Source organism: Neodiprion fabricii, chromosome 4 (genome assembly GCF_021155785.1).
Source record: "Neodiprion fabricii isolate iyNeoFabr1 chromosome 4, iyNeoFabr1.1, whole genome shotgun sequence".
NCBI lineage: Eukaryota > Metazoa > Arthropoda > Insecta > Hymenoptera > Diprionidae > Neodiprion > Neodiprion fabricii.
This window is the reverse complement of record NC_060242.1, coordinates 18,688,166-18,714,985: the sequence shown is the minus strand read 5'-3', so window position 1 is coordinate 18,714,985 and position 26,820 is coordinate 18,688,166. Positions and strand designations below refer to the sequence as shown.

General features: G+C 37.9%; 3 protein-coding genes across 7 annotated transcripts; 1 reads left to right on the top strand and 2 right to left on the bottom strand.

Annotated features, from left to right (window-relative positions):
- Positions 1–1,817: 1,817 nt before the first annotated feature.
- On the top strand, positions 1,818–15,058 carry LOC124179562 (trypsin-like). Of its 2 annotated transcripts, none has more exons than XM_046564093.1 (6): positions 1,818–3,822; positions 11,446–11,540; positions 11,650–11,809; positions 11,926–12,039; positions 12,980–13,129; positions 13,385–13,536. In XM_046564093.1, the coding sequence occupies exons 1-6, from the start codon at positions 3,490–3,492 to the stop codon at positions 13,400–13,402; spliced, it is 870 nt and encodes a 289-aa protein (XP_046420049.1). In that variant the 5' UTR covers positions 1,818–3,489; the 3' UTR covers positions 13,403–13,536. The 2 variants fall into 2 exon arrangements, with proteins under 2 accessions (XP_046420049.1, XP_046420048.1); XM_046564092.1 differs by lacking the exon at positions 13,385–13,536 and adding an exon at positions 13,543–15,058 and having other exon boundaries at positions 1,819–3,822.
- LOC124179559 (E3 ubiquitin-protein ligase RAD18-like) lies at positions 5,584–25,714 on the bottom strand. Of its 3 annotated transcripts, XM_046564086.1 has the most exons (8): positions 25,568–25,714; positions 25,262–25,340; positions 24,637–25,150; positions 24,178–24,442; positions 23,913–23,973; positions 23,049–23,828; positions 21,311–22,909; positions 5,584–5,594 (listed from the first exon to the last, which is right to left on the bottom strand). In XM_046564086.1, exons 1-7 carry the CDS (start codon positions 25,616–25,618, stop codon positions 22,521–22,523), a joined length of 2,139 nt encoding a protein of 712 aa, XP_046420042.1. In that variant the 5' UTR covers positions 25,619–25,714; the 3' UTR covers positions 5,584–5,594; positions 21,311–22,520. The 3 variants fall into 3 exon arrangements, with proteins under 3 accessions (XP_046420042.1, XP_046420043.1, XP_046420044.1); XM_046564087.1 differs by lacking the exon at positions 5,584–5,594 and having other exon boundaries at positions 21,739–22,909; positions 25,262–25,337; XM_046564088.1 differs by lacking the exon at positions 5,584–5,594 and having other exon boundaries at positions 22,676–22,884.
- On the bottom strand, positions 15,814–21,317 carry LOC124179561 (sperm-associated antigen 1). 2 transcript variants are annotated; one of them, XM_046564089.1, is made up of 10 exons: positions 21,056–21,317; positions 20,474–20,753; positions 20,030–20,243; positions 19,582–19,743; positions 19,282–19,409; positions 19,054–19,157; positions 18,094–18,760; positions 17,656–17,779; positions 17,401–17,574; positions 15,814–16,762 (listed from the first exon to the last, which is right to left on the bottom strand). In XM_046564089.1, the coding sequence occupies exons 1-10, from the start codon at positions 21,211–21,213 to the stop codon at positions 16,680–16,682; spliced, it is 2,094 nt and encodes a 697-aa protein (XP_046420045.1). In that variant the 5' UTR covers positions 21,214–21,317; the 3' UTR covers positions 15,814–16,679. The 2 variants fall into 2 exon arrangements, with proteins under 2 accessions (XP_046420045.1, XP_046420046.1); XM_046564090.1 differs by lacking the exon at positions 17,401–17,574.
- Positions 25,715–26,820: the final 1,106 nt, after the last annotated feature.

The following is a 26,820-nucleotide window of genomic DNA, read 5'->3' as shown; positions in this document are numbered from 1 at the left end:
AAATTTAATTTCGAGGAATCGGATAACTTTTTTTTATTCTCGTTCTTGTTTGGATTTACATTTGAGTGGAAAACTTTGAAGAATTAGCTGGAAATACATTTAATTAGAGAAAAACGTTTTCCATTATTCTTTGCTCGAGAGTTGTTTTACAATAACATGCATAACGTGTTTTTAGCGTGTATGTTAACTGCCCTATGAAATTTAATACCTCGCCGAAATATTCTGACCATAATAACAATAAAATTGTATTGTTCTCGAGATGTTGATGAAAAATTTCAGTCCGAATATTTGAGTATATAATATTTAAACGTTTATACCACTTCGTAATTATAATTTCGAGTAGAACATGACATCTTTATTAATTCATAAATTTTTTAGCAATAATACGGCATTGAGAATCTAGAGTTACGTCTGCAGTGAAAGTTTCAAGAAATACTTATCTGTAATATTAAAATAACGTAGCAAAACAATACTCATACATCAGCTTACAATTAATTCAAGGTCATGTTACACAGTGCAGAAAATGCCATTTGCCGTAGATGTAATCTCGCGACCTTGCGACCTCCAGACTCCCGACAGTAAAATATTTCAAATCGATGGCTTTGCATCGTTAAAAGCAATATGTGTGAAAAAATTACGTAATACGCCAGAAGTACAATGAATTGTATCAGAAATTTAATGAAATGATGCGTCAGAAGTACGAATATAACATATTTCATAGATGCTTCAGTTATGTACTTGAGATATATTGCATCTGCAGTTCTCATACGCGAAACAAGTTTTCAAAATATTACGTGCTGCAGTGTGAGTGAAGGGATTAGATTTATCTGGTCGGTATTTTCAATCAATCGTCGAACTTTGCTTGAAAACTTGATGCGGAGGAATTGAATATTCTGTTACATTTTCGACTTCAGAAGAATAACATAGCGATGAAAAAATAAACTTCGTTATACACAATTCAAAAATGGTCGGGTTAAAAATGAAAAAAGAACACTGAAAGAAGATTAAAGGGTTACAGAACCGAGTTTACAAAAACGTGAAAATCTGTTCCGTTCAGAATTTAGAAATGTAGATATTGGAGTTATGGAAAAGTCAAAATGAAGAATCCACGGAATGAATAATTGTAAACCAGGAAATTCTAATGATTCTAAATATTTAGATTTTCAATACTCCGTACGTTTTCACATTTGGACTTTTCTTAATTACGATCATTTTTCACATTAGACTTATTTTTTTTTTTTTTTCAGATAAAACAGATTTTCCTAATTTTGAAACCTTGGAAATTGTAACCCTTTCATTTTCCAACTTTTCCACTACGTCACACCTTACCCCAAAATATTTATTCAACGGCCAACCGAAGTAATCTACATACTGGTGATAAAAAAAAAAAATGTTTCCATCCTAAGAATGGAATTTCCCATACAAACAGTACGAATCGTTTCGTTATTCCGGAGCGTGCACGTACCTGCGTCTATGTGTAACGCGATAATGCAAGAGGAAATAAGTTACAACCGCCGAAAGTGAAAATATACACACGAAACAACTCCCACCGAATATACATATGTTTGTATACATATATGCATAGGTACAGGCGATATATATACATATATATAAATATATATATATGTACACACACACACACACACACACACACACACACACACACATGTACGAATGTGGCGTGTAATACGGGCGGAACACTGACACATATACCAACTTATCTTCGGTCAGGAGCTCGGCCGGTAGGTTTTGACGTGTGTGCGAGGCTTAGGTGAGGTCGGTATATCGCGTACACATTATGTACAAAAGCGCTAGTGATTCGCCGGCCACAGCCGGGGGAACCTGTGCAGCACGCGACGAGACGACGACGATCTCTTTCGATCACCTCCGTCTGCGCAGGTTTGAAAAAATAAAATAACCGCGCAAGTAAACTTCGTCGTGTGTTTCATTCCGACAGTGGTTATTCATTTGTTTGTTCGTTTTTTTTTTTTTTTAATCCTCCGTCACCCAAACACCGGGCCTTACGGGCAGTGAGGTGTAAAATAATTGTAAAAGTTGCAGATCGTAGGAAAGCTTGGAAAACCAGTGAACTGGGGTAAAAAAAAAAAAAAAAAATAACGAACATAACTACGAATCACGAGTAAAATTTTTTTTTGTTTTTAATAATAATTATAATAACAACAACGACAACGACAACAACAACAACAACAACAACAACAATGTTTAATTGACCGAAACTTGAGGAAAAGGAAATTGTGGAGTTTCGGTTCTTTTTTTTTTCTACGCACACACTTGATGAACTTTAATTTTAGCGCCTTCGCAAGCTTTTACAAAAATAATAATTCACGGTGCGTGATCCTGATATTTCCGCTGTCAGAAAAATTAAGCAGCTTGCGAGTTTTTTCGACGTGTAAGCAACTGGAACGATTTCTTCCGGTTCATTTTGTTTAAATTCCACTGCAGCTGTATCAATTCGTACAGAACTACTGCGGGGGAGTGAAAAAGGTGATATTTTCCGCAGCCTTGACTCGCCGGACAACAAGCTCACACCCTTTTTACAGGACACGCAGATTTGATATATATATAGAAAGCTCGAACCAACCCCTGAGCAAAGGTGCAAACGAACAGGTATACGGCTCGATTGACGGTTACCGAATTCGAATGCGAATGGTTTTGAAGGAAGTTGGTTTAGTACCGCAGCTTGGTAATTACACGCGTGTGCAAATGTGACGTGACGTGAGTATAAAGGAAAAACAAATTTCAAGGTGAAATTCTTCGGCTTTGAATTATTTCCCGTGCAACAAGTGCGGCCTCGAGCTTGTACGAATACGGTGGTTGCAAGTGCAAATGCTTTTGCACGGCGTTGTGAAAAGGAAACGCCAAGGAAGAAGAAAAGATAACAAGAATTATCAGTAAGCAGAGACAGGAAAATAAATAGAATATACGTAAACAAAAGCGGCGGGTGAAACGTGTGCGGGTGAAATATCGTGTGCCAATTAGACGCGTTGCATGACGGTTTCGGTATTTTGAGGATCTTGCGTGACAAACGGACCCAACCCTCGAATAGCAAACGAAACGAAGGTCGGAAAGAAGGGGAAGAAAGGGAAGTGGAAATTAAGTGTGAACGAAGAATCCGAGGAGGAGTTCGATATCGGGTAACGCGAGAGAAAAGGGAGCAACGGAAGACCGGGAAGAGGAACCGAGAGATAATTCATTGGTGTCACCGTTAATGATATATACCTTCGAGAAATTACAGGCGAAATTACACCGTCACGGAAGACGAAGAAGCGATTTCAGTGCGATCGCGTGACACATGTGTCGAAAGAGAAGCACAAGATTTTCCGATAGGACGTTGAAAAGACCGGAAGAACTGCGAACTCGGTGACGATATTTTCTTCGGTTATTCTGACCTAGACTCTTAACGGAGAAATAGCACCAGTAGAAGCAAAGAGACGGGTCTGGGCACCTCGTCGCACTCAGGACGGGGTCATGAACAGCAACTTGAACAACACCAACGAACACAGCTACTTGTGCCTCGTAGCGATTTACGCGATACACGTGGTCGTGTTCCACCTCTATTCGCCCTCCCATCTACCCATCGACACCAACAGCCACCCGGCTCGACTTCAACCCATGGCAAGGTGGAGGGCGCGATCAACCCTCGGCGAAACTCGGCGGAACTTCACCGGATCCGTTCTCCACGAATCGGAACTTCCGCTCGCCGATCCTGATTCGGACGCTAACGAGACTCTTCAGGGGCGAATTCCACCCCCTCGTGTCATCGGCAGGGTTCAGGCCACCGTTGGACAGTTTCCACATCAGGTAAGATAGTGGAAGATCAATTCGGCGTGGGAAAGCGAGAAATAATTTCATTGCGAGTATGGGAGGAAACACTCTTCGGGTTGGGTGTATACTGTGGAAAAAAAAAAATTTGCAAAGTCATTTGAGGTCATTTAGTTACTTGAAGGCGTGCGAAGTCACTTGAAGTGGTAGAGCTAGGTGTACACTGTAAAAGACATTCTGTAAGGTCAGTTGAAGTTAATTGAAGTAACGAAGTTATGCGGTCACTTGAAGGCATGCAAAATCAGGTAAACTCACTGATTGAGGTCAGTCACCCGAAGTCTTGGTGTCATGAAGAGATGGTCGCACATTGAGTGATTAAGGAAATTCATCATCCGTGCGATACTTTTGCTCTTGTACCTGATTCAGTCGATTTATAAAAGAAAACCTCGAACCAAGCACGCCATAAGATGTTACCGAAACAGAAGTCGACATTTTTCGATTGACCAATTTGACTAAATGACGGATAAACAGAAATTAATTAATAAAAAATGGTGGTAGTATTGTCGAAACAAATCATAGCATGAGTGTCAAAGTCTGTAGAAAAATTTTGAAATATTATCGGGAACTTGTGTAGATTATAAATTTTCAAAAATACTGGGCACGTTATATTCTTATGGGACTGGAGCTTCTTGGACTGCAGCATATTGGGTTTTTGATCACACTTTTACACACATTTACACTTCCTAAAAGTCATCAACTTCGATAGTTTTTTTTTTTTTGTTGAGAATTTTGTCGTGAACTGCAACGAAATCATGCAATTTCCTTAACAAATTGAAGCATTTCTAAGCGAGGATGATTTTAATGTAAATAAAGGATAAAAGATATACGAAAATTATTTTTCTTAAAGTTCAAATACCGATTTTTTAGTCTTAATCGATTTGGAGTAGGTGTAAAAAATCTGGTATTCAATTCAACGATGGTTGATTTTGTTGGGAGAGGTAATTTTTGTAGATTTACTGGAATGAATATTTATTATTTAGTAAACGATTTAACACAATTGCTTTTGATAATCAAAATCAATACCTACATGGACAATCTTAAAAAATTAAATATTCACCGATAACAATATGAGAAAATAAAATCGTCTGAACCGCAATGTAGAGAATAATCTTATGATTAAACCGAGTAATTGAAGCGCGAAATCGAACGGGTGTACTAAATTTTTAACAACTTAAAAGCACTTTTAGATGAAAATTCGATGTCTAATTGTGAGCTTTCGGTTATAATTGCAGTGCTTCTTTTTCCTGCATTGTGAGCGGAATCATCGCTGCTCGCGAATATAGAAATTTGATAAAAATTATTGACAAAGTACTGATTCTTGGCTCAACAACTTCTCAAAGTTAGGAAAAGCGAGAAAAAAAAACCGTCTGAGAAGTCTCCAGTAATTTTATTCACACCAATGACAGTGAACGCGAATAAATCAAGGTTCCTGTTATTTAATAAAAATGAATCTTAGCAAATTCGTACAACACAAGCTGAGATATCAATGATTTTATAATTAGGACATTCTTAGTTATTAAACTCTGTTTTTTATACGATTTTAACGTTGATTGGCTCACTTTGCTCGTTGACCAGATTCCAAAGGTGTTTGAAAATCTTTTAAGAAATCGTGCATTATACTTTATGCAGTGCAGTTTTAACGCGCAAATGTAATTGTTAACAAACATCTACGGCGCCGTATAAGTACTTACGCAATTTTATTTTTAGCTGCTTCGAGAATAACCATTCGTGACATGTTTTTCATCCGATCTCTGGAAATCTTTCGATATAAGTGAGGCAAACAAAATAATCCCGAAAACTTTAGAATCTGATCAAAAACACCAAAGTTCAATCATTTTGGACGTTCGAACTGTAAGACCTTTTCTCAAATTTTTTATATCCTTTCTTATATTCTATTACACAGTAGTGATATTTTTTTCATTCGTGTTCACCATCATTATCGCAAATAACGTAGCTGGAGATTTTTCATGAATTGGATCTGATTTTGTTAACGAATGAATTTTCTTTACATGGACTATCTGACAAGAATTCTTATCTCAGATCTACAACTGACTAAACAAAAAACGATGTAAGTTATAATCAAGAAGCTTAACCGTGTTAAAAATACTGCAAAACTTCGCTTTAAATGACTCGTACAAAAAGTTCGTTAAAAAACGGAACAAATATGAATCAAAATTTGGCAAATTATTCGACTTCGCCGTATAATACCAATGTGTACTTTTCTTTTCTAAATTCCGATGTTTCATTAATACGATCGGAATATTCTTTCAATATAAAACTCGATTCAATCATATTCAGTTTCACTTTACAAACCGTGACCTACCTTACCTTTTTATTGTACGATCACTTCTTTCGCTGAACCGTTACATTCTTAATACCGTGACAAATACGTGCGTAAATATCGGTCGTTGAAATTGAAAAAAAATGTGATAAAAATAATAATCCAGTATACGTGTGATTATACATATAAACACACTGTATCATAATTTTTCGGTAACTACAGCCTTGAGTTACCCGCCAAACTTAACTGTGTGTTCGTCCAGTTGAATAAATCCTTCGCATTACTTTAGCATTGGACCAAACCCGAATTGTGATTGCCATACAGTGAGAAGAAAGTCTGATACAAGTGACCAAATATACGATAAAAATTAATTAAACATACCATATCTAGCGGTCACAGTTACCTACGAAGTTCAATTTTCATATCAAACCCGGAAAAAAATTATCGTTTAATCTAAGCTTAAAATTGTTCATCGGCTTCAGTGCGTCGCGAAAACAAGCACGGTGATTCATTTTGATTATTTAAAATATTTTTGATGGCATTTGGTTTTTTTCGCGTCGCATTCATGTTAAGAAAATTAAAAAGATCGATCCGTTTTCACCATCTGTGGCATCTGCGGATGTTTGAACTACAAAGTTCGGTTGAAATCGTCGAAAACTTTATAACCTGACGTTTTCTGGTCGGGTTAGGTTAACGGAGCGGTTGTTTCATTTGGTAATAAATGTTATGTCGTAAACATTTATGTAATATGTAGCGGTGTGTACGACAGAGGTTTGGTACGTTTATGCTGTTGCATCTCAGGGGCACGTTGGGCAAGCACGATCATTCGATTCGGTTATTCTTAGATACGAAGCTTGCAAGGTGAATTAGTTGCATACGATACCTTGTTTTGCCGGTTCAAAAACAGTCGCTTCTATGAAGATAAGAAAACACAATTCATACATTTTTTTTACGAAACTTTACCCCAGCCGAGTTCCATAAATTATTATAAATATGATATGAGCTTTGTGAAAAAATCTAGGCCGCCAAAAAAAAAGAAAACAGTGATGATCAGTTGAACTTTAGACAAATTGATCGCTTGCGTACCGAATGATTGAGGAAAATATTTCGTCGAAAGGTTTTAATACGGAGGTTATAAAAATAATCTTCACCTTTCGACCTTGGTAAAAATTAACGCTTTCAGCCGAAACGGCTTCATATCTAATGCCGATAATGAGTCGCTGCGTGTCATATTAAGAATCTAAACTGAGTAGATTTCATTTGAAAAAAGTACTCACATTAACCTACGACATTGGAAATAATTCGAACGCGTTGCGTTAAAAAAGATAGCTTCATTGCTTTAAACATACGCGTACAATAAATAATAGAAATACTACTTATACAAAATTGAAGGGAAATCATTTTGCAACGACTTTATCCTTATTATAAATTACTTTTGTGATTGCTATTTGCAGTAACGCAAAGGTCGTTGGTTTTGTATTTCTTATGGCTTAACGCTAATTGTAAAGATGACACGTGTTTATGACAGTTTTTCGTTTCTAGTTACACGCATTCTACGATTTTTGACAAATCATTTGTAACCCATTCCTAAAAATTGACTTTAAATAAAGAATTGCAATACTGTCCGGACAGGCAATTAAAGCGATATAAATGTGAATGCACGTGAATCAAATTGAAATCGTAATATAAAACGATAACGTTTTCCGTAATTTTCACCATAATTGAACTCTGTTTATTCGACTTTGCAATTTTCGATGCTTTTCCCCGCCCAGGAATGATTAGTTTAAAGGCGTTATGAATTTTTTTTTGTAGGAGGGGCGTTTCACATTTTTTCATTTTTATTATTTGGTTGTACGCCTGCTGCATTTTTGACAGATTCCAGTTCACTTCTGCAGCAACACAATCAGCGTAACTTGACGTTCAAAGTTATCAAACTGGTGCCTCCTCCTCGATAACATTTTGCTTTCATTTAATTTCCACACTTCTACCACGGACATCGCAACCGCCTTAAACATTTCGAATACTTATTTGTTTTGTGATTGCGATTTCACAACGCGAGTGATATCGCGCTTTTGTTCGACATTTCAGAAACCTCCGGGGAGCGGGGGGCTCAAAACTTGTATTTGAACCATGCGGGAATAAAATAACGAAAGATAAATTGTTCGAAATCTTGATTTTTCAAAATATCTCTTATTAGCAGTCTTTCGAATCATGTTATGGTTGTCAGAAGGTTGAGATTATTATTCCTGTAAGCTGCCGCAGGTCAACCGTTCGTACACAGTAATCTGTCGAATGAGTTATTCAATCCAGCCATTACAATGAGGAAAATTGAATTCATAGATGTAGAAATAGTCGATGGAAAATTCTAGTCAAATGGGTATCTTTACAATAACGATTTGTGTACTGTTAAAGCAACACGAAAATCTGGTACAAGTAACTATTTACTTCGGTTAGAGTTATCGAGACTAAATATCCCGCTTATTCTAGGATTAAATATGTTTGTTCAGTTGACTACATTTTTCAACCGAATAAGGCAACAAAATTAATTCATTACTCCGCCGATAGCAAATTATTGCAATGGTTACAACTTACAAGAAAATATAATACCACTTACCGTAATCAAACGAAATAGTGTACCTATCGGAAGAAATTTTTAGTTTCGGTTACCGCTCGGTCCTTAACTATTTTCATTTTTTACCACAATCAAAAAATATAGTTCTAGATACAAAATGAAAATTAGTTTCGTTGCTGTTATCGGAAAGTCTAGTATCCGTTACTATTCTTTCTCATTACGATCACTGTTACTACATTTTCTTACAACTGGTGCGAAAATTTAATGCTCGTGCAACAATAAATTGATATTAAAGCCTCGTTTAGCTAAAAAAGTTGAGTAAACCTCACAAACTGATTTTGCGTTCCAATTACCAAAAAAGGATCGACGATATTGCAAAATGTTTACGTGTACCTCGTTTTTCGTAATTCCAACAATATTCAAACAGTTTTTTCAACGATACCTGTTTTACTGAATTTTTCTAGTTACTGTAACAAATGAAATTTCTCTCAGTGCAGATTTTGTCGGTTACAGCAGCAAAACTAATTTCCATTTTGTACCTAGAACTATATTTTTCGATAAACGGTTATGCTGAGGAATGAATACAGCTTAGGACTAACATAGTAAGCACAGATAGAAATTTCTTTACGCACAGTCATCTGACGATGACGTTTTATGTGTACCATAGATACATGCTAAGTGTGTACCAATTGCAAATAGTTTGCATAATGATATGTAAGTGAATCATCGGGTATTTCCTTCGCAAATGAGTTTCCATACTGATAGGCTTCTCTCGGGGAATCAATAACAACTATCAGCCTTGATCTATCATTTCATTCTTGTCTATTTCGATCAATCAGATTTTTTATGGGTCATCCGTTTCGCACCATATGTATCTTTTTTCTAAATCTGACACTGTTCCACATTTACCCGGAATTATTTAGATACGTTTTCACTAACGCCAAAAACTCGGTTACGTAATTCCACGATTTATGCCCATGCGTGTCATTATATGCATGTGTGGCACGAAATATTACGTTACAGTTTATACTTATCATTTGAATTACCAAGAATTTCTCGTATGATTCAACCATGATATAGACACGAACGTATATTATGAAAAAAATATTTAGTCTGACGCAGAATGTTACGCGTACCTACACTCGGATCACATACAAGGCTTAAAACCGTTTGTTCGCGTTAGTATTTGCGCTGCTATATGTATATTTGTGGTATTAATGACATCACTGCGAGGCCGATGGCGTCAAGATTTGCTCGACTGGCCAAACACAACGATTATACATGTATATATACATACATGCAATTTAATGAGCACGCCTCATTGTTACTACCAATGGAGTGGATTGAACGGGGGGGGAAAAACAAAGAAGAAAGGATGCCAAATCGGTGACGAGAAAAATAAATTTTCCATCCTACAAGCCACATAAACAGTATGTGCAGGGTTAAATAATTTATCGACGTGCTTTGTGAGCTCTCTTATCGTTCTACGATAAGCAATGATATATAATAATCTGATAAGCGAAAGTCTAACGAACAGAATTGCGTAAGTACGGAATCTGCAGTTCGATATCACGGGGGAAATTGTGCCATGAGATATTCGAGTCAATGTTTTTCTCTCACCTACAGATATTGTTGTATGCAATGTAAACCGCGACCAAGGCTGGACGATATTCGAAATCGTTTCGATCTCAACCTGAACTTAAAATATACTTACATTTCCATCAAATACTTGTATTTCTTTTTATATTTCAAACGTCAGAATGTCCGAGGTATTTATAATTTTACAATATACAGCTGCTTGTCGTATATTTAATCGTTTTCACACTCAGCTCAAAACTAACTGGGAAATTTTTACAAAATTACTATCCCCAAACATGCGCTCTACACCTCGAAAATATTCCCGAATAAATGTCAAACTTCCCTCGATGATTTTCCAATGGTTTAAAAACAAATGTTTCAAAGAAGCGTAGAATATACATGCGTGTGTCAAAAAAATTATCAGAAATCTTTCTCGCTGAACGTACTCAAATTTTCTCGAGTGATTTCTCTAAGAGACTGAAATTCATCGAAGCTTCCATTAAGATTAGAATAATCACACGAGTTTTCGGTAGATTTCAGAAAATTGACTAACAAATTCGTCATTGCAATTTTCCGAAGCTAGCCGTCGAGTGTCGAGAAGTTCCACAATTATTGAAATTTAAAAAAAAAACTCAGAATTGCGAGAGATTTCAAAAATTCCTGTTACTTCTTGAGGCAAATAGTTGGCGCCTGAATTGTACAACACCTGTAAAGCGGCAACTGCAATGTTGTTTCAGTATTTACCTCTGCCAATTACAATTTTTAGATTCCTTCCCAAGTACCTACTAATCATTTTTTATTTTGAATACTATCCGAAAAACACCAGTTCCGTTTCAATAGCAAATTTAGCAAAAAGATATATGCGATAATCAGAGAATTTTCTGGATTATGTTAAATTCGGTTCCTGAATGATAAAAACTTAAAAAAGTCCGGTGAACCTGAAATCGTATGCTGTGCCTGTTTTTCAAGTAGAATGGCGTAAGGAGAAAAACGAAATCGAAGACGTAGTGAATATATTTTTTTCCGAGCTAGTCATTCCTCAAGACAGTCTAGACTGCAATGTGTCTACGGCGAGCGCGTGGACTGGTATAAAACGATCCTGAACTAGATTATCTAAATCCGTGCTGTATTAATAACTTGGAACCACATATATACGTGTGCATATTTCTAGGTCTCTCTCAGGCGTTCGAAGACTGGAGTCCACTTTTGCGGTGGTAGCATCATCGATGAAGAATGGATCGTCACTGCCGCCCACTGCATGTACAGGTCGGTAATTTGTTCGGTTAATCACGTCGTTTACCAAGAGGAAGTTCATCGTCTCCTAATTACTCGATCCTCGAAGTCACTGTACCGTCCATTACCCCTTATATTTCAGCAACGGGAAACTCATAGCGGCCTCCACCATCAAGGTATACGCCGGTGACCTGTTGCTCAACGAGCCGTCTTCCAGATCCCAGACGAGGGCAGTCAGGAGAGTTGTAGTGCACCAAGATTTCGACGTCAACACGCTCAGGAACGACATCGCACTGCTAAAGGTACTGTCCGGTCCTAGCGCTGATTCAAGAGGAGACCAGCCGTGAAACATTCTGCTTTTCATACTGTAAGTGGTGGGCTCATATTGATAACTGACCCAGGCCTCGTTTATTTGCAGCTCCGGTCTAAACTGACCCTGGACGATGAAGCTGTTGCTGCAAAGGCGCTCAGGAATGAAACCGTCGCTGATGGAACACCCTGCCAAGTTTCTGGTTGGGGCGTAACTAAATACGTGAGTAATTTGAGGTCTGGTTGGATTTTTTTTTATCTCCAAGGTGACCACTGTCATCTGTCAGTTGTGAAACGGTCACTCACCTTGTATCATTTTTAATAATGATCGTAACTTCATTACATCACAACGATCATAAGACCAGTGAATCAAGTTTTACAAACTCATCACGAAAAATCTCTCGGTCTACATGAGATACTCCTATATTTTAGAAGCTGATCTAATTCATATTACTAGTATCTTCACTCATTGGGATATAAGATACTATACTATATGTCGTGTGAATGTAACAACTGATTGTTCGAAGTGATTTTACCAGTAAAATATCATCAAAACTTTCTTCGTTCGTACAGCGAGGATTTTTTTTTCGAATACTTGAATGCCCCAGCGATCGACGTCATTCCAGTTCAACTTCGCAATTTGGAACCTCGTTGAAAATGAACAGTTTTGCTGAAAAGTTTTCATATCCGCAAAGTTCTCTGACCATTTTAACTGACTTATTATCGTTCGTTGTCAACCCGTCATTAATTGATTATGAGGTGGTTGTATCGATCAGTGATCATTAGCTAAAAAGTTTCGGAGATAAATCATTCCTTTCACACCCAGCTCCATCTAGAACTTGTTGTAATATATATTCGGTAGTCAATTTAGGCAAGTAGATGCTTTCGTGACAAGAAGCCGTTTCGAATTGTTTGTTGCTGGGTAACTACTCGGTACGGTCGCGTGACTTGTTGCTCCGCGTACTTAAAATGTATGATAAATGCCAAATTGGTCTAGCTCTTGTAACTAGAACGAGTTGCTCACTCTGGGCGTTTCGATATAGTCATTTATCTTTAACAACGAATAATAGCCGATGTCACCCACTGTGTGCAACGAATGACGAATGTACCAGAAAATAAACTGACTAACAGTGAATTGCAACAATTTTTACGTTCTGTTTCAGAAAAATACCGCACTGAGTAACGAGCTACTATACATAGACATACCCGTCGTCGATAGAACACTGTGCCGAGAACTGATGGCCAATTTTTCCGACATTCCTCAAGTGATGATCTGCGCAGGATACATCGAGGGTGGTTTTGATAGCTGTCAGGTAATTCGAAGAATCATTATAAATCTAGTGCCAATCGATGCAATCACTTGGAATTCGTAAGGAGACTTTATTCACTTATCATTTATTCTGGTGAAGTTTCCTCTTTTCTAATCTTCCCTGACGACGATTCAGATTTCGTCCAACTACTCTGTCAAATTCTTACAGAGAATTGAAATATTCTCTGCACAGCATTCTTAACCGTATCAAGTTATCGTTACATCATCAGTTTATTGTTTTGTGAAAATCTTATCATAGAAGAACCGTTCAAATTGATCTTTTGATGTTCAAAGAGCAGTTGAAGCAATGTCATTCGATCCCTGAGCGATCGTAATCAACAGAGGTTCGCAACTTGACCGAGAAATTAGCTCCTCGGTCAGTTGTAAGCGAAATTCAAGAGATGCAAAATATTCTAGGGTGACTCGGGTGGCGGAATGATCTGCGACGATATGCTGACGGGGGTCGTGTCATGGGGAAAAGAGTGCGGACTCGCTAATTTCCCGGGAATCTACACAAACGTCTACGTCTTCAGCGACTGGATCGTCGAAACCATAGCGACCAGTGCCTCCTCTCCAACCTCGGCCAAGGGCTGGAGTCCAGCAGCTTGGGGCGTCTTCCTCGGGTGTCTTGTATTCCTTTTCACCTACACGGATCGGGAGAGAGTCGAAAGTGAACCGCCATCCTAGGAACGGTTAGGAAAACGCGCGTTTCGCGAAACAGTCACGGCGAGAGCCAAGTTGATCTGCTTGTTGAACGGGAGCCGCCGAACTTCACGTACCTCCTTGACGAATGTACAATTTACTTTATGTAAAACGATCTAGCGCATCATCAGTCAATAATCAGCAAGTACAATCAGTCTGCGTTACCGACAGCGTAAAGAACATTCGGTTGTCTATAAATAGCTGCCAACGGTTTTGGGCAGTAAATCGTTCGAGCTCATTTTGAGGTGCATGAAATTGACCGTATACTATTACTATATAGTCTGCGGATTTCCCAGGCTCGCAACGTGCACTTGACCAAATTTACTTACGTACACCTAAGTCGAAAAAGTCGAATTAAAATAGAGAGGGCAGGAGTGAAAATCTTGAAAATTTCTCCATGTACGAAACAGCCCTCTTTCCATTGGTATCTTTCAACTACGACCATGTCTTTGATTACGCCAATAATTGGGATCAGACTCCGAATGCGAATGTAATCGTGATGAGTTAGGTTAGATCAGGGTTTCGTGCTATTTATGCCGAAACGAAGAGGCAAAGAACCTCGTGCAAGCTAGTAAGCCTTTATTTCGTCATTTGGCGTCGAGTCGGTGCGTAAAACGCAACAAGCATTGAGCTTTATTTTTAAATACGAACATCGAGAATTTTGTATGCCCTGCCAGCAGATCGCGCTCTCCAATATACGTTGGATCCCACCACACTTGCTCTAGTCTCTTATATAATACGATAACGAATGATCACACGGTTAACAAAACAATCGTCGTTTTTTTTACCCGTTGAAGCACAATCCGATCTTACCATTCCGGATATACATATAATAGCATTGCCCATTCAATATACTTAGTGTAATAATCATGCTCGTTCAATCGAAAAACAAGAAAACGAAAAGAAGCATAACTTACTTTGCTGTAATTTGTTTATGCACATTCATATACATACATATGTATGGTACTGTTATTATTATTGTTAACATTATCATTATTATATATTCATAATTTATCATGTATGATATGTAAAATGTTTTATTTTTATACAGATCAAAGTTCAAACATTGTACAGACGTTAATTGTGAACACGTTTATTGTAAATATCTTCCACAAAAACACATACGCAAAATAATTATTCATTCGTTAATTATAAATTATTATACGTTTTAGGTATCATTGTATGAAAACAAACAAATATATTATAGTATGTTATTTATACTTGATGCAACTTTAAGGGTAACTTAGTTTCTTCATCTTGCTTCTTTTCCTTTTTTCACTCGCTAAGAGAATCGTTGTGTTTATTTGGAAACAGGTTTCGTTGGCAGTAAATCATCCCTGTGGCGGATGTATTTTTATTGCGAGTATATAAAATCTTATTTGAAAAAAAAAACAAAAAAAAAAAAAAATGTGTAGGTGGACAAAAATATCGAACCATCACGTCTTGATTTCATAAACTATAATTAATATTATCTGATGTAAGTGATGTTATGAGCTAATTTTTTTTTTTTTCTTGCCTCACTACCCAAAAACTATTCCTAGTACCTATTTTAGCAAGTCTCAGGTCGCGGTCAGAATGTCAAACCCATCGTAACGCGATGATGAATCAACGAAGGTCGTACGCATATTTTACACCTTTACGAATCGCGTGTACAAACTGTAAATAAACGATATCGACGCCTGTGCACTAAGCAAAATTATCAGTGGGTGTATTGGTGTGTGCATGACGGATCCGCCGGAGGCACGTCAACAGGATAATTGCCAGTACTTACGTGTGATGTGTATGAATGTCGTGCTTTGGTCTTTGGATAGGAATGAAAAAATGGAAGAGGACAGAACAATGAAAAATGGAAGAGGACAGAACAATGAAAAACGGATGAGAAAGTGTGAAAAATATTTACGTCGAGGTTCGCTGGTTGCTGGAAACGCTGTCTGAATCGATAATTGGAGAATCAAATTCAATCTACGTTAGTACTGTTTTTCATAATAATATTTTATTGATCATAAGTACAGAAAGTCAATTATTGAAGTATATGTATTAAATGCTATGAATACGATGTATAACAGTAAATCAATTTCGTCCTCAGTGTATGGTGCGTTCCGAGCCAACTCGAATGGCAACTAAGCTTGATCCACTTGGGTTTGATTCTTTTTTTAAACCATTGTGCTAATTCGAAAACACGGACACTTTTCTCGGCACGTTCAACTTTAAAACCGAAAATTAAAAAAAGAAAATACTTTCTGAATAACGTCTGTAATATACGGATTTGTTTCTAAGTTGAATCATTTTTTCTACTAACGTTCAATCAATTTTTAGTTTAATTTCGAGAACATGTTTCAAGTCCCACGATTTTCCGAAATTTTAAGTGTTGATAAATAACGTTTTCGAAGGCTCGTAAAGTTTAATAGCGATAAAAGTGTTAGACAGAATGAATAGTTTTCATGTTTTAAAATATTTGCAAAAAGATTATTTGGTAACTTTTTATTTATACAGAAAAAATCGAAATAAAGTTTCTCGAATCCATTCGGATGAACGGAAAAAAAATAATTTTCATAGCTATTCTAAGCCGTTGAAAAAAATATCGTTATCCGATACAGAATCTTCAGGTTTTTTTTTTATTCAAAATTGGTAAAAATTACGAATAATAACAACAATTTAAGAGGGGAAAAAAAAAAGAAAAATCTGAGGACATGCGAGCGCGTTCAGAGTTGGAACAATGAGACAAAAATAAATAAAGAATCGGGGATCAGACCCAAGATGGTCAGGGTTAGACGTCGACGAGTTGGCTCGAAAGTACTACACGATCTGCACGTGCGCACACCTACCTATTTGTATTTATATACTTGGGCGATTTATACGTTGTAGGCGTGACGCAATTCCGCGGCAGCCAAAGGCGAGTTGTGTTCCTCGACGAAGTTTAGCATCTTGAGGAGAACTGTAAAATTGATGAAACATGAAATATACATACTTCAGAAAAAAATATATATATATCGCAGATACCTTCCGGTATATCTACCGGGTTATCTAATCAATTAGCTGACCGCAATCGCGTTAAGACATTGGAAACGTGCAACAAAAACTTCGATATAGATTTATCATTTCATCGGGTAATTGGGAAATCGTAGTACTTAGATAATCGCCGCGGGAAGACCTACAGTCTAATTAAACAAGTATGGTATTAGAATAAAACAAACGAATGATTCAAAAAAAAAATGGCACACAAGGTATAATTGCGTTGAACATTAATTTGATTTGAGCAATATGGTTTTATGGGTTTAAAATAAAATTTCACGTCGACAAATTTTAAATACAAAGACCAATTATTAAGATAAATTACATATGTCGTTACATATTAGTTAATGGTATTGTTGCATTTAGAAAGGTCGTTTCAACAAATTTGACTTCTATTGTTCATAAAAATTTAACAAACAATATGAGCTTTACATTAAGAAAAAAAAACAGATCAGACGTGAATATAATCTTTCAAATTGTGATCAACAATTTTACACCGACGCTGTATCCCTAATTTAACCAATTTATCCATAAATATTTTTTGATTTTTTGTCAGGGTACCTTTTTTGTCGACCGAGTCCATGAAGGATCGTACAATGGAAAACCGGCTCAGCTTAGCTAAGGCTTTTAGATATCGGCAAACCAAGAGAACGTCCTCACGATCCTTGCAGAAATGTCTTTCAAGGCACCGCAACAAAATTGTGAACATACCTCCGTCCAGTTTATTTCCGATGACTGTGGAAATACGGTACGAGAGTGTTGATTGACTGTTGAAAAGTAAATGACAATTCGAATTGCAGACTATTTTTGACTCACCGACATTGAACTCCTCCGGCGCTAAAGATCGCAAGAGTTTCGCATGTAGCGATAAGTCAACATCGGTCTTCAGCGATTGCCATACGCGGAGAAATTCGTAGGGCGATTCGATCGAGTCGAGATCCTGGAATTGATAATAATATTCGATTAAAAAACTATTCGAAAAAAACCACGTTGGCGGAAACTGAGAAAATTCATACATCGTTTTAGAGGATGGATAAAAGCTTGTTTTAAATACAAAACCATGCACAATGAAACGATTAAGCTTTATAAGGTTGAAGTGATCTTGATCGACTTGAATTCAATTATTGAAATACAAAAGCAATGTACGACTAGGTCGTGATAAAATGAATATATTAATTTCTGGTTAGCGAATCTCCTAATTGATCTGAAACATTAAATTTCTACAAAACTAATTATAACAATGCGATTTTTAACCTTTATCACAACTTCCTGTTCCTTGAAAACGGGTTTCTCATATTTACTAGCAACCTCGACTTTCTTGTGAGTCATTGAGACAGGGGACAGGATTTTCTCCCTCGGTTTTTGGCACTCCTCTGGCTTTTTATCCGCGAGCTTATCTCTATTCTTGTGCGTTTGCAATTGCTTCCCTTTTTCATCCCCATTTTTCGTCACGGTTTTTTCTCCGTTTCCCTTACTCTTAGTCAGCTCAGCGATCGCCGGTGGCCGACTGTAAGTCGATTCGTACTCGTTATGACCGGGCAGTTCCTCGATCATCAACTTCGGCGATTCCGCGTCTGGGCAGCCCGTTTTTGTCCCGGACGTATCAGCCTTCCGATTTTCCCAAGCGGATCTAACAGCCAATGGCCGCGAACCCGGCGTTCTGCGAGGCGGCGGCAAACAGTAGCTGCTTTTGTAGTGCGGGGGCGGTTTTGGACTCTGCGAAAAACCCGGTGCTCTGTCGCAGAAGCATATCTCGGACTGCACGCCGTTCGAACTCGGGGAGGAGTCCTTCTTTTCTTCTGGTAAATCGTAAGCGTTTTTTACCGTCGATCGCTCCTTAGTGACGTTATTCAATTCTTCATTTTTAGCCACTTTCGTCTCGGAAATGACCGCCGGAATAATTTCTTCCTCGATTTTCATTCTATCGCAGATTCAGAATTGAATCAAATTTGTCACAGGATTTAAACATTAAACGAAAATATGCTATATCTAGGAATTTTACTTTTTGTTTCAATAGTTTTCGATAAGTAATTTATCGACTCAAACTCCGCTGTCCCTTTTTGATTTTGTCTTACATGCAATTAAATTCATTTTATATTCTTTCAAGCCCCACGTGGGATAATAGTGAGTATTTTCAAACTAGAAGTATCTACCAAGTTGCAACTATTCAAACAAATACACATCTTGGATTTGCTTTTTTTTACTCAGTATTACCTTACTTTCTTGGAATCGGACGGTTTCTTCAATCTGTTTACAGCCGCTATGGCTAGTTTGTTGTTTGGTTCGAGCTGCAGGATCGTCTGATAATCGATGAGTGCCTGATTTTTTTGTGATACAAAATTGCTGTGTGAGAGAATTGCACTTTTTCTATTGTTCGTTGTTTTCTTTTACACGTCATTTATGAATGAATCAACTGTTCTATAATAGCCTGATTGTGTTTACCTGTGAATTTTTTTCCAGATGTTCAAGAGCCAGTGCTCGCCTCATCAGAGCCGTTACGTTGTTATACTCCATACTCGACACGATGTTGCAATCGTTAACAGCCTCCTGATATCGACGCAACTTTATATCTGCATAAAAGGAGATACAGGTTGAAGAATTCAATTTGAAAGTTTATCACACAAATTTTGCTGGCAAAATATCCCAAATCCGACGCGTTGTTCTATGATTATTATATTTCTTTAAATTTTAGCAATTTTTCTTAAACGAGGAATCGTTTCTGTTCTTGAAAAAATCGCCTACTTGTTATTGCCCGGTTGTTGTACGCGTTCACACTCGGGTTAATGGTAATGCTAGAATTGTAACGTATCAAAGCCTCCTCGTAATCGCCAACCCTGTACGCCTCGTTTCCCATATTCTTCTCGTGCTCAGCCAGCACGCCTAGTTCCGTTGCCGTCAACGATACTGAAAAATAGATAGACCCTGTGCTAATTCGTTTCTTGGTTAACAGCTGATTGTTTTGGCCGTATTGTAAGAACATTAATGCACAAAAAGCTTCGTGCAAGCTCTCAAACTTCCAATTTGTCACGGCCAGTAAATATAGAATAATTTCTGCGATAAAAAATTACTTTTATATCCAAATACGACACGGATAGAATGCCGCACTACCTGGGATTAGGTAGCGTCGAAGAATCAATTCTCGATAATTTTACGATACTTGAACTCAGCGTGAATATTGACAATATCTCACATTTATTCACTATAGATTCCTTTGAAAATTTCTTGGCCTCCTCATGCTTTTCTCTTTGTCTCTGTTGTGCGTTTTTTGCCTCTACCTGCATCCTTTCATCCTGTAAGTCGATGCGGTCAATTTCGGCATCGGCGTCGAATCTGTCCCAGCCTGCGTAATCGCAAGAGGCAATCGCCTTCGGTTTACCCCGTTTCGCGCCGCTCTGCGAGTTTCTCTAGGAGACACATAATCGTAAAATTTACACGCTGACTTTGATGATACTTTTTCGCAAAGAGGTTCATCGCGGTGAAAATATTCTCTGCAAATCGTCACAGCTTTTGCAAAGCATCAAACTTATCCGATAATTTTTTTCTTTTTTCAAATTCTTGTTTTTGTATAGGATTAGATACTTTGCGGATTCATGCTCGCAAATTCGCAGAAGAGTATTTCACCAGAGTGTCGTACTTTCGCTGATCTCGTTTCTGGCGTCTGCCGGATTTCCGGTTGCGGGACTAGCGGTGTAGCCGTAAACGCCTTTCCCTCATCAAGGTCCTTCTCTCTTCCCTGCATCTCGCTCATCCATCTGGCCATATCGTCGTCGATCAATCTACGGTCCTCGGGATCCAACATCGCCCGAGTAACGACCGGCTCTTCGACCCGAAGCACGCGGCTCTTGGGACTGATTTTGGCAAGACATTCTTCGGCGCGATTTATTAAGTCCGGAAATATACCCTCCTCGCCCGATCTTCAGAGTCACAATTAACGACAGAATGATTATTTGTTTTTTGACATTTCGGCTAGGATTCATCTGTCTATGAGGGATAAAAATAATTCGCTGGACCAACGGATCTTAGTGTTACTATACCTACAATAACAGACATCACAAGAAATTTGTTATAAATATTAGAATTTTGCAAGTTTAACGATAACGGGCTTGTTAAATTGAGAATCCCACTTGGCTGTAGTTGCAAAATCTTTACTTTGTCACACTAGATATCATCGGTCCAGTGATTGCTTTTTCTTCTGTTTTTATATTAAAATTTGTACCTCAAGATCAGAACAATTCGTTCGAGCTCCTTGACGTTTGAGCAGCCGGTTACGTACTCGTAAGATAAATGCTCTATAGGAATGTCATACTTCTGTAAGAGCGATCTCTTCTCGTCTGGCTTAACCACAGTCACGAGATCCACCTCCTCCTTTCCCATTATTTCTACACGGTCGTTTTCTGCGCTAAACTGCGCCAATGTTTCCGCGTTTACTCGATTTCTACCGCTTTTGATTACCCCGCGTTTCCATGACTACCCGGGACTTGTTTACGACTCGTGCACGATGTTCGGACACGTTTGTTCGATAACCAGCAGCGATTGCCGGGAAGAAATGAGTATATCTAATTATATCCAAATTTTATCTCAATCTAGTCTCATCTAACTATCTGTATACATGGATGTAGGTATGTACTGTGAACTTCGCCACTCAGCGCCTGCAAATAAGCAACCGAAATTACATTTAGTGTACCAACATATTTAAAATATAGTATCAGTTGCAAATCTGCTAGCGTTGAGTGATCAGATTCATAGAATCCTCCCGGTATATATTCAATAAAGCAATTAATTCTAGTATTATTAAATCTATTTCAAAAGTATTTTTTGTGATAATTGTAAAATCTCTAAATTTTGTACAGTATGATTGATAGATTCATGTAAGATCTATAAATTAGACCCATCACTTCGAGTATACGCACCATAGAACATTTAACACGGCGATTCGGCCCGCCTTTACATACTTGTTGCATTCCGATAATTTCGTCTGCTTTTTGTCGGTTGACTTTTTTCTCAAACTGTAACTTATACACAGGCTTGTCTTGAAAGACTTATGATGCGCATACTCGAAATGGCCCGGTATTGGATTACATTAGATGAACCAAAATTGGATCCAATTAGATCTATTGACTTTTTCTGGGTTCACATATCGCACCGACGCGGAGGAGAAATCGATTTCGGATCGCGACGCCTGAAATTCGGAATCGTTTATTTCATTCAGTAACCAATTTTTTGAATTCTTAGACACCATCATATCTGAAAAATATATCAAGACGCCATACGTAGTGACAAAATCTAAGTGGGTCGTATTTAATCATCGAATCAAATCTTTATCGTATATTTTACGTTATATCGACTTCATATAACGAAATAAAGGACTAACATTTTGCACAGACTTTTCTATACTCTGACAATGAGCAACTTCTACAAAACTGCATTAGCTGACAATCAAACGATATGCCATGTTGCTCCAGTTCACGTCCACATTTTTAAAGGAATTGTATCCAGTAAGCATGTATGCAACTAAAGAATTCAGAATGAATAAATAGGTAAGACGAATATCGAAGTAACCAATTTAATTCAGTTATTTCGTATCCTTTTTACTAATTTACTTAAATTTGAATACCTTATCTTGATTATAAATATATTACTATAGACACAAGTCGCAAATTATAAAGCCTATCTTTTAAACTTCACCGCTTGGGCCGTTTTCGCAACGATCTTTTTGTATCATTTGTCAACTGATTAACCGTGCCGTCAGGTTTAGCATCTGCACTTGTTGGATACGGAACCTCCAACGTGTCACTAACGTCATCAATAACGTTGGATCGTTGTTCATCAAGCACCTTCTTTCGTTTCCCCTTCTTCTCGAGTACTTTTGGAACTTTTGAAACAGTAGCATACGAAATCTGGCTTCTTTTTCTAGATGACCGACGGACGGTCGTAAGCTCGACTTCGACCTCAGTTTTTTCCGAATTTTCTTTATCCATCTTTGAGCTACTCAGATTTCCGCCGTCGTAGCTCGGCTCACCGATATCCAGAATCGCGTCTCGCATCCTTGAAAAATCGCTATATAAGCTTCCTGCGAAACAGATTCTCAATAAATTTTACCAGGATACAAAAATGGAATTGAAAATGGGAGAAGTGCAAGGAGCTTTCGAAAGGTCGTTTTTTTGTTTTTTAGATCATTTAATCGAATAAATTTTCTCCTGCCTACGCACCATTATCAGGTTTTGGCGATACTCCCTTCTGAATTTTTGCTGCAGACCTTTGCCTTGTGGTCTGTACATCGGTTTCAGAATCCGTTTCACAATTAGACTGGCTGTCGACGCAAGTCTTTGTTCTCTTCCACTGCTTGTGCGATTTTCGAATGAATTTCTTCGATCTATTCACTGCACTCCTGCGTTCATCACTGCAATTGTCGCTGAGGTTGTCCTCGGTGCTAGCATCAAAAATGTCGCTCTTCGACTCACTGCCTTCTTTTATAATGGATGTTGCTATCAAGTTGTTCTCGTGGCAGCTCGACTCAAATTCTGGGGATCCGCTAATCCGGGACGGGTTTGATGAGACAATAGCATGTGAACATTCAGACTCTGAATGTCTCTTCCAATCCAGATCTACGGGGGTTTGGAGTTTTCTTTCTAGCAACAATGAGCTTTCAACTTTGAGGGGAGAATTCTGACTGTCCGAAGATAATTCCAATGCTAAGAACTGCATCGGATCATCTCGTGAATAATGCTGTAATGGGTATGATGTGTTCGAGTCTGAATCTGACCGAAGATACTGACTCAAAGCTATGCTCGATGAGCCTGGCTCGTATTTTTCGTTGCTTTCACTCAACAGACTCTGACTAGTAGTCGTCAATGGTGTCGATGACGTCGTCGCCATGCTCTCCTCATCTAACTGACGACTGAACAACGATCTTCCCACCTTCTTTTGAGACTTGTCACGTCTGTTTATAGACTGTATCAATTTCTGGTAGTTGTCCTTATTCTTATACACTGGAATTTAGTGTAAAATTAATATGTAAACATCAATGAGAAAATAAAAATAAAACCTATGCACTAGGATCAAATTAAACGTACGATATTGCTTTTGCGCTTCTTCAATTGAGCTTGGGTCTGACTTCCGATCAATGTTCAACAACTGCAAAATTCACAAAATTTCAATTAGACACTAAAAGTAGATTATCACATAGCTGAATGAGTTTATTTTTTGGATGCTCAAAATTGAGATAGAAAGATAACTTGAACTGTTCTTTTGCATAGAAAAATATTGGCATATAGATTAAATATCACAAAATCTTCATGCTTCATGGTAAATTAATGGAATAAACTTCAATTTAATTACAGATCCAGAAGAGTTCATCCGCTGCACACTTTTCTCAGCGACTTCTTCTTCCTCACATTGTTTAACGATCTCGTGGACAGATTTAGGAACAATTTTGTCTCTCTCTGCATTATAGAGTGTGGAAAATTTCTGCAACCTCTTTTCTAGTACTTTACGCACTCCCGAAGTTGATAAGCCATATTTCTTCAACTGCTTGCGGAGTTGAGCATCCTTCATTAAGTTCATGACATATTTTGGCATTGGCTCTAAGGTGTTATGATGAGATCTATAACAACGTGCTAAGTAATGAAAATCAAGAACCATGCATAAGGATATAAGCACTTGACATGGAAAACAAGAAAAAATACAATAATTGTGAGTTCACTTTCAATAAGAAAAATATTTCATTGATTTATGTTCATTTTCTGAAATTCCAGGCTAGATGGTCACTCTTAATTAATCAACGGAGATGCTACGTACTGTCTTGGGGGAGACATGGATCCTTGCCTCTTCAAACAGTCGTCCAGGTGCCTATTGATTTTTGTTGCCATTATATCAATGCTGCAGATAGGGCAAAGCACCCTCTCAGCGCTTGTTTCGGCTTTACTTTTGTCCGCACTCTTTGGTACAAAGAGAGAAGATATCTTTGGCGTATTTTCATTCGTACCTACAGTGATATTTTTTTTGGGTGTGCCCATTAGCTGAGTCTCATCCCTCACTCTTATAGAAAACAATTTTTTTGGAGTTTCAATTGGCTTGTCAGCAGCAATTAGTTTATCACAGTCTATCACAGGTAATGCAGGTGGATGTTTCTGATTTCTTCTACTCTCAGCCCCTCTGATACAGCTGACGAGCTTTACTTTCAATGATGAATAGCACTCCATAAATTCATCTAATATCCTATTTGGGTGCAAATCTTTTTCGTACAAATTCTCGAAACATACCGGGCATTGAGTTTTATAATGCAAGAATTTTCTTATGCATATCGAACAATCTGAAAGAGGAACAGAATCATAAGAACAAGCAGTCAAAACAAGAGGACAGACTGAATAGTAAATCAGTTATGAAAATCATGGGCACAATCCATCGCCGAAAGATATCTTACAATTGTGAGAGCATGGGGTAACAACCGAAGTCTTGATGTATTCGTAACAAATCCTGCAGTGCAGGAGCTCGTCGATCTTCTTCGAAGGTTATGAAAAGGTAAATATTTCATTAGATCGAGTAGTGTATGTTATTATTAACTTACGGCTGAATGGTATTGATTCAAAAGCTTGAATCAATTTTCTAAATTTTGTTTACAGATTATCAAGACCCATGTCAGCTCAAGTTAGGTGAATTGCCGAGAAGATTGGTAAGTTATAACAAAAGACGCATTCATCGAACAAATTGAAGATTCCGTATGACATACCGTTAATTCTACATACTCCGATGGCCAAGAAACATCCGGAGATTGTTCCATAATGAATATGTAGATATAAACACATGTAACCAAGTATGTAATTCGAGGTTATGTGGAGACTCTAGTGTTTACTCCGATTCAGCCCCCTGACACACGCTGCCAAAAGTGGTTCGCAAAATGTCCCTCGATTCTCCCGCCAATCTCCACCACTAGTGGCGCTAGTAGTTGTCTGACAAGATTGCGCGCGGTCAGCGAGGGCAGCGAGCGTGTCAGAAGTCTACTAGCGCCACGTAAAGGAACTACAAAAAGGGGACAAAACGCGTACAATTTTTTAGTATACGAGCAGTGGTGAGTGTCAAGGGGCTGCTCTAATCTAAACAACGGTGACAGACTGTAGCGGGCATGAAGACTAGAGGGAGGTTCTAATATTTGAAGTTCTCCATGCGCCTAGTGTATTGCAACCTGCAGTTACGACTTGGACTCTGCAGTGCGCCTGACTACAAGCAATTTGCGGTACACGATTAACATTGAAAATCTACGGCATGCAATGCGCGATACATAGTAATCTTAGACACAGTTGCGGTGGAATCTATTCATTCACGGTGAAATTATTGACGAAATGAAGTGCCTGTCTATGTACCGTTGGGCTAAGGGCCAATTGTATGCACATGTTCTTGTAAACGGCTTTATTTGATTTTATCGTTTCTGATTATTTCTCGTACTACATATTTCTGATTTCTCTTGAACTGATTTCTGAAAGACACCACATGGTTTGACATACCGATATCATCGAAATCAAGTTTCTTCTTTGTAATTCGAATTGGTGTTCATTTCTTATTCGTATTCCTTGCATTCATTCCATCCTTTTACCTTAGTTTTTTCTTCATTTGTGGAGCTAAAAATTTTTCGTCTCAGATTCTATTTGTATGGTCCTTTCCTGACTAATTGGACCCCCAGGAACTCAGAAAACGCAGCGAAAAGAGCGTGTCATCAACAGCAGCGATATGACGAAGGAAATCTTTTGTTTTTCAGCTGTAACTTTTGATCCGTTATTAGCTGCCTATTCGAACTGCACTCATTCGATTTCGCTCGAAAAATCACGTCGAAATAGTGTATTACAAAATTCATTGCAGGATTTTTGAAATTCCGGAACGCTGTTTCAGCTAGCCGTAAGTGAAGTATCTACGTTAAGTAGAGAAGCTGAATTGTTTTTCGAAAAGTGTGCGTATGAAAAAAAATTCAGAGTAACTGTAATACATCAC

Bases quoted from the DNA above. Each gene is read 5' to 3' on its own strand.
- LOC124179562 (XM_046564092.1), top strand. From the start codon at position 3,490: ATGAACAGCAACTTGAACAACACCAACGAACACAGCTACTTGTGCCTC. The intron at 3,823-11,445 runs GTAAGATAGTGG...GCATATTTCTAG, and splicing joins TTGGACAGTTTCCACATCAG to GTCTCTCTCAGGCGTTCGAA. The intron at 11,541-11,649 runs GTCGGTAATTTG...CTTATATTTCAG, and splicing joins GCCGCCCACTGCATGTACAG to CAACGGGAAACTCATAGCGG.
- LOC124179561 (XM_046564089.1), bottom strand. From the start codon at position 21,213: ATGGGAAAGGAGGAGGTGGATCTCGTGACTGTGGTTAAGCCAGACGAG. The intron at 20,754-21,055 runs GTACAAATTTTA...GTGACTCTGAAG, and splicing joins CGAATTGTTCTGATCTTGAG to ATCGGGCGAGGAGGGTATAT. The intron at 19,158-19,281 runs GTAAACACAATC...CAAAAAAATCAG, and splicing joins ATCTGGAAAAAAATTCACAG to GCACTCATCGATTATCAGAC.
- LOC124179559 (XM_046564086.1), bottom strand. From the start codon at position 25,618: ATGGAACAATCTCCGGATGTTTCTTGGCCATCGGAGTATGTAGAATTA. The intron at 25,341-25,567 runs GTATGTCATACG...TAACCTTCGAAG, and splicing joins CGGAGTATGTAGAATTAACG to AAGATCGACGAGCTCCTGCA. The intron at 23,974-24,177 runs GTAATTAAATTG...TGAATTTTGCAG, and splicing joins GGATGAACTCTTCTGGATCT to TTGTTGAACATTGATCGGAA.